The 7,322-nt window shown below is 41.1% G+C and overlaps 1 protein-coding gene across 3 annotated transcripts in view; it reads right to left on the bottom strand.

The window, feature by feature from the left end:
• Positions 1-7,322, bottom strand: part of AADAC (arylacetamide deacetylase) — a 48,351-nt gene continuing 41,029 nt past the window's right edge. For all 3 annotated transcript variants that reach the window (XM_080604702.1, XM_080604701.1, XM_080604700.1), the window contains exons 3-5: positions 6,556-6,625; positions 2,798-2,969; positions 1-1,895 (exon numbers count right to left, since the gene is read on the bottom strand). In XM_080604702.1, coding sequence (XP_080460828.1) covers positions 1,287-1,895; positions 2,798-2,969; positions 6,556-6,625 — 851 coding nt within the window. In that variant the 3' untranslated portion in view covers positions 1-1,286. The remainder of the gene's footprint in view (positions 1,896-2,797; positions 2,970-6,555; positions 6,626-7,322) is intronic.

The following is a 7,322-nucleotide window of genomic DNA, read 5'->3' as shown; positions in this document are numbered from 1 at the left end:
TACACTGCAATCAGAAAAGTTTAATTTTTATATTCAACATAATAAAGATGAAAAAATACAGCAATCTGACAATTCCATTTAAACAGGCCGCATACACAGTTGGAAACAAACAAACAACAACAACAAAAAAAAAACCAACAGTATTCTTCCAGATTCAATATCTTTTACACAAAAGACGAAACGGGATGCTAGAAGTATTTTTTGGTATCTTGCCATCAACCTAAAATCAATAACTAATCAATATGTGCCCTCATCATTCGCAACTTTTCGTACTTATGTTTAATACAGAATATATTTCGGTTGAGGATATTTGTTCAAGACAGAACTAAATTGTATTTCTTCAAGCCTACAATACTGCTAAGTTAATTTCATTTTTAAAAATTCATACGCAAAAGTTACTAAACAGCTTTAAGTATTATGTGTTCTAATTACCCTTGTTTAGTAAGTAGAACATAATTACACAGCAGTGTTACTTTAAGGCTAGGATCTTTGCAGTCTTTCTTTATCTGATGGGCATCCAGTGCTGTTCTGTTACACTATTTCCTTCTAGTACAGAGCTTAATGAAGGTAATTACTGAGTAAGACCGATGCACATTTTTAACATTTGCACTCTATCACAGCTATCCCCTTCAGTTTTCTAGCACTTACCTCAAACTGTGCTGCAGAGACAACAGCACAAACACCAGACACGTGCAGTGGACAGGGTTTCACAAGCAGTTGCCTTTTGTTTCATGAGATCTGGTCTCTGCACCTCTGCTCGCACCACCTGCCGACAGCAGCACAGGGTCCTCGCCAGCAGGCCCCATGGATAAGGGGGCAGGAAACAAGCGGCCTCTGATCGCCTTTTGTGTGCAAACGTCTACAGTGCACATTTGCACAAGCCTATTGCCACGACATTGCGACAGGAAGAAATGAGAAAACCAACCTCAAGTCCTACACTCCGCACCAGCCGAGCCTGCGGTGTAAGCAGCGGAGCTCAGCCGGGGGTTCCTCAAGCCCAGGCAGCTGTGCAGAGACAGGGTCAGGCACAACAACCCTTTGGGCCTTGGCCAGGAGAGAAATCCCAGTCACTTCGTTTTAAGCTCAGAAGAAAACACTGAAAGAACACGTAGGATGAATCAAACTAATTTTCCTGCCGGAGATGATGAGAAATGCTGTAATGCAGACACTGCAGGGCAACAAAATGAATATGGCAATCACACCCAAAAACTCACATCGTCTCCATTTTCCTACACATCTCAATTTCACCCGTGATGAGCCAGGCATCCTCAAACACCCTTCTCAAGTTATAGATTTTCATTTAACCACTCAATGTATCTGTTTCTCAACCTGTTCCCTACAGGTAAACTAGCTGGACTTGATACAAACATCAGAGCCCCATGGAAAGCGTCCTTGGCATGATCATGTGTGACTCGAACTCCTGCTGCCCTGAGGCGACTGACGTACATAACTCCATCGTCCCGTAAGACATCGTACTCGCATGTGAGGACGTAGGTAGGGGGCAGCCCGTGTAACCTGCTGTCTTCGGCCAGCAGCGGGGCCGCTCTTGGATCCAGAAACCCGGGGTACTTTTTTGCAATCTTGGAGCTTCCAAAAACAGGACTGGTGTAAACGTAATCCTTTTTCATCTCTTCTGGTAGCAAATTACTCCAGTTTACAAACTGAAACAAATGGCCTGATTCAGCTGGGACATGCCTGTTGGAGGCCATTGCTTCCCTGAGAGATGAATCAGAAGTAAAATATTCACTCCAGAACCTGACCATAAGTGATTTGGGTAAAATCAGACCGTTTTCATTTTCTTGGTAAGATGGCAAATTCAGGTCAAGGGTTTGAAGAGCAGGATAAAGCAAAACTTGTGCTCTAAGTCTAGTTGTGACTTCAGAGTCCTCTAGCAGCTGTAAAAAAAATATAATAATAATTACACAAAGTCAGTTAAAAAGAGTTGATTCTGTCACTGACATAAGACCTTCAAAGTAGAGAATTAAGGCACACATTTTACAAGGTAAGAAAAGTAAGATTGCCAGTTAAAACATGATAAATTAAAAGAAATTCCAAATTCATAGGCAGATCACCTAAAACAGAATGTTGTATTAAAAATTCTCAAACATTAAATATAATTTCATCTCATTTCTTATACTGAAGGACAGTGTTCAACATTATTTTTGAAGCATTGAGACTTTCTGAAGTATTGATGCTTTCCTAAGTAGTAACACACTTTTTCTAAATTTTCTGTAAATATAGAAAATTCCTATTCCTATAGCTTAAAAGTTGCAGATTTCTAAAGCTCATTTAACCATTTCACACAGTTCATAACCTCTCCAGGCAAGATTCATTACAATCTGAACAACTTCAAGAATAACAATATCGTACTGACTTATATAAACTTGAATAAGAAGTGCAAAAGGCACTGAAACTGCTTGTGATCAAATGACACTAACATTGTCTTTTTTCATCCCTGCTATTATTTAGCTCTATGAGTCAAATTTCTCAAATTCCCTGTCCAAACAATAAAGCTAAGCCAGTTAAAATTTACTTAAGGATGGTTTGATGCCATTAAATGAATAAAGTAAATTTGTTTAATTGGAAACTCAGAAACCTCATAGTCCTGCCTGTTGCATGGCAACCCATTTACAGCAACCATGAAAGGTATCTGGGAGGTCCACTTGTTATAAGCAGAGCTGGTTGGTGTGTTGTTTTTTTTTGTTGTTTGTTTGTTTTGTTTTGTTTTCTGCCTTTTCTAACTAGTCATGAAATTAAAAAAAAAAAAAAGTTTCGAGCTAGAAAACAGGACATTTACCTTTTGTGCCACAGCTGCAGCTAAGTTGCCACCTGCACTGTCTCCTGCAACACAGACCCTGTTTGGGTCTACCCCATACTGGGAGAGCACACTGCTTTGGAGGAAGAACTTTGTCACTGAATACACATCTTCAAATTGAACTGGAAAATGGTATTTAGGTGCCAACCTGTAACTGTTGAGACAAGCAGAAATGTGTTATTCAATAGCAGTCTTCCAATCCCTTAGGGGAGATTACAAGAAAGCTGGAGAGGGACTCTTTATCAGGGAGTATTGTGTTAGGACAAGGGATAATGGTTTTAAACTAAAAGAGGGTAGATTTAGATTAGGTATTAGGAAGAAATTCTTTACTACAAGGGTGGTGAGGCACTGGAACACGTTGCCCAGAGAAGCTGTGGATGCCCCATTCATTGAGGGGCTCAAGGCCAGGCTGGATGGGGCTTGGAGAAGCGTGGTCTGGTGGGAGGTGTCCCTGCCCATGGCAGGGCTGGAATTAAATGATCTTTAAGGTCCCCTCCAACCCAAACCCTTTTGCTTCTGTGAATGCTGGAGATACTTGGGGAAAGCATTTTATGTTGTTATTGATTTCCATGAAATACCCACATGGATTTGTGGAGGGAGTTGTGTTTTCTGTCTAAAATATCTAGGATATTTTTATCCTACAGTTTACTCCTAAAAATACTGCATCTAATAAAAATAACAACAATCTGCCTTTTTCTCCTTATGCTTCGCTAAATATCTAAGCAGACCTCTAAGTCTAAAAACTCTTCTCCTTCCATAAATATCTAAGCAGACCTCTAAGTCTAAAAACTCTTCTCCTTCCAACAAATATTCCCCAGGACCTCCCCACTCAGCAACAACATCCAATAACTTTCAGTATCATTCAATAATATCAACAATATTGGATTTGGACCTGCTTCAAGGTCTTACATAAAGAAGATGTCTGCATCAAGCAGATTCCTCCCATACAGCCATCTCCATTCTTTTCCAACCCAAACAGCAAAACTACTCTACAGATTCTAATCATTTTATAGTCTCACTGTTGCAATCTCCTTTTATTGCAGCCCTGCTGTGCACCATCAAAAACACTTCTGTGATGATCAGTTTCCCAGAACATCACTTTGAGTATGTTGTACCTTTCTATGCATCTTTTCATCTTTTTTATATCACTGTGTTTTGTGTTGTAAAGTCAGCTCATCTGCAGCTAGTTCATAGTATCAGCCTTCATGAGCCAAGTATGTTTTGTTTTTTGGTTTGCTTTGTTTTTCCAGTTCTGATGGGGATCTCCCCATAAACACGCACAAAATTGATATCTTCCTGAAAAACCCTTCTAAAAAAACTCCTTTGTTTTTCTAAGGAATTGGCAAAAGTTAGGCAACTGGTATGTAGAGCTTTTCAATTTCTTCTTGACAAGTACTCTCTTATTATTTCATTTTAGCATTCCAACTCTGACCATTTCTTACTGCTCAAACCCTACACTGCGTGGGGTGGAGAGTGCTGCTTTGTTCTCTGTGTGTATGCAGCCTGACATCTTCCTACAGGGCTGTGGCCCAGCACAGTAATAAAAAAATGTACATGTAAGTGGAATCATAAAGGTGTAACTTATTAAAACTCAGTAAATTCTGCTGGCCTGTGAAAAGTAAGCAACTCTAGTGTTTTCCTGCAGCTGTTTTTGCTCAGGAAAGCAATAAAGGGGGAAAAAAAAAATCAGTAAAATTTACTCTAGTCACTCTAATGCAAAATGATACAGTTGGCCAAGGCCAACTGTATGAAGTTCAACAAGGCACTTGGGGCACAACAACCTGATGCAGTGCCACAGGCTGGGGGAAGAGTGGCTGGAAAGTGCCTGAAGAGTTGCTGGAAATCTGCCCAGCAGAAGGGAATCTGCGGGTATTGGTCAACAGCTGGCTAAACATGAGCCAGCAGTGTCCTCAGGTGACCAAGACGGCCAAGAGCATCCTGGCTTGTGTCAGAAATAGTGTGGTCAGTGGGACTAGGGAAGCGATTGTACCCCTGTACTCAGCTCTGGTGAGGCTGTACCTCGAGTGCTGTGTTCAGAGAAGGGCAATGAAGTTGGTGAAGGGTCTAGAGAACAAGTCTTACAAGGGAGGCTGAGGGAGCTGGGGTTGTTTATTTTGGAGAAAGGGAGGCTCAGGAGAGACCTTACTGTACTTTACAATTACCTTACAGGAGGTTGCAGAGAGTTGGCGATTGGGCTCTTCTCCCACGCACCAAGTGATAAGATGAGAGGAAATGGCCTCAAGTTTAACCAGGGGAGGTTTAGGTTGGATATTAGGAGAAATTTCTTTACTGAAAGGATTGTGCAGCATTGGAATAGGCTACCCAGGAAAAGTTGTTGAGTCACCATCCCTGGAGGTCTTCAAGAAAGGTGTGGATGTAGAACTCAGTAGCACGGTTTGGTGGTGGACTTGTCAGTACTAGGTTAAAGGTTGGACTAGATGATCTTAGCCATCTTTTCCAACTTGAATGATTCTACGGTTCTGTGATACATACCGGGAGCAAATCTGCTGAGTGGGAAGGGACCGTTTTCCTGCACCACTTCACACCAGAATTTGAATTTCTGAACAACTTTCAGAATCTGAACAACAAAAGGAAAGCAAGCAGCACCGGAGAGGCTGGGACAACCTGCCCTATGATGCCTCCAAATCTTGTACTCAGCAGGGAAGTGCTTCTGTAAAGGAGTGGGGAATACAGTTTTCCTCCTGTGGTGCCCACAGCTGCCCGTGCCAGTGCAGAGCAGAGCAGGGTCCTTGGTTGGGGACAGGCTGCTTGCCGTGACCTGCTCTGGGCACCATCACGCTCCTGCTGCCAGCCCCGCTGCACCGAGGGGTGCCAGAAAGTAACTGCGGGCACCTCCCTCAGTCCACCAGACAGGACTTTGCCTCAGTAAAGCAATGGCTGTTGTTCTCTCCACACCCCTTCTTTGAAACACAGTCCCACAGCCCTTCACTTTTTATCCAAAAATGTTATCAATATATGCTGGGGTTTAGAGAAGGAATAATTCCTCAGCTGAATGATTTGTTTCCTATCAAAACTGGAGCTGGAGCATAGACCAGCTTTAACAAGTTAATGGAGCTTGTTAACCCTTTTTCTTAAATAGACAATGTAATTATGACAGCAACAACAGGATCTAGCAGGACAAGCATATTTACTAGTGCAGCAGGAAATCTGCAGCAACAAAAGCAATTCAAGAAAGGTATCTTGAATTACCTGCACTATTATTCTCTTTGCACACAGCTGTAATCAATAGAGATGTTGCTCAGGTGGTTTGCCCAGCAACACAAAAGCTATCTGATATCATTTATTTGAGAATGATCTAAAATTAAAATCCTCTTTTAAAAGTTACTAGTGAATACCAAGCAGATGATTTTAGTATTACTGTTTATACAAAACAGCAAGGAGATCAAACACTGCAGATGTTACTTCCTGCTGTTAATAAAAACAGAAAGGACAGCTAGCATCTGTCCTAGCTAGTGAATGCTTGCTATTTGTCTGTGCCTACAGCAATGGGAATTATCTGCCTATCCTGGAGACAGGATTTATTACCCACCCAACATCAAAAAGCAATATCCGAAATAACCACCAATCACAATTCACCACTTCAACCTTGACAGCTTTTGTTTACAAATACTTAAAACTAGAAGGAAAGCACATGATCAAAATAAAATACATTGCAAAATTAAATTGAAATAGATTAACTTATTCCAAACCCTCATTAATCTGGAGGGAGAATCTCTTACTCGACTGATACGACCACAGCATCTAACTGGTTTGAAGTCCACCTTGACAGAAGGTCATAGGATTTCATGCCTGAAATGAAATGAGTCACTTAAAATATATCTCAGTGCATTTAAGAACAAATACATATACAGCTGCGTGTTCCTCTTGGCAGAAACTTTCAGGTGACTCTGCAGCAGCATAATGTGACTGTGACACATGTGGGTTTATCTCAAAGCATGAATTGGACAAGAGATCCAGCCATCACTTGAATGCTATCCAATAGGATTAAGCATGGAAAAAAATATACTATACATTATTTAAATCTCCAAGCACTACACAACACAAGAAACAAGCAGCCCAACAACTTAAGTGAGCTATGGCTTGGTTGTTGGGAACTTCAGCCATATCTACTATAGCTCTGATGCCAGTTTGGGTGATGGCCAGTGATGATAACTTGTCCATTTATGTACAGCACTGAACTACGGCAAAGAGAAGCAGAGGATATGCTCTAGGGGAGAACGTGACTGGGCTTGAGATGGAACATGAAACATTCCCACGAAATAATAATAGCTAAAGCATAGCACACCATTAAAACATTTTAGAAAACCCTGTTGCAATTAATGTGGAAGAACACCGAACATGAGATGAATATTGACAGCACAACTGTAGCCGAAGCACAAGAAACGTGCTTGCCCTCCTAGAAGCACATTCATGAGAATGAAAGATTAAGTAATAGATGACTTCTGATATGTCAAAACTCCCTAAAATATATTTCAGGGGACAATAA

This window comes from Anser brachyrhynchus (assembly GCF_964034855.1).
Source record: "Anser brachyrhynchus genome assembly, chromosome: 9".
Classification (NCBI taxonomy): Eukaryota; Metazoa; Chordata; class Aves; order Anseriformes; family Anatidae; genus Anser; species Anser brachyrhynchus.
Note: the sequence above shows the minus strand (reverse complement) of the source record. Positions and strands in the feature narration are given on the sequence as shown.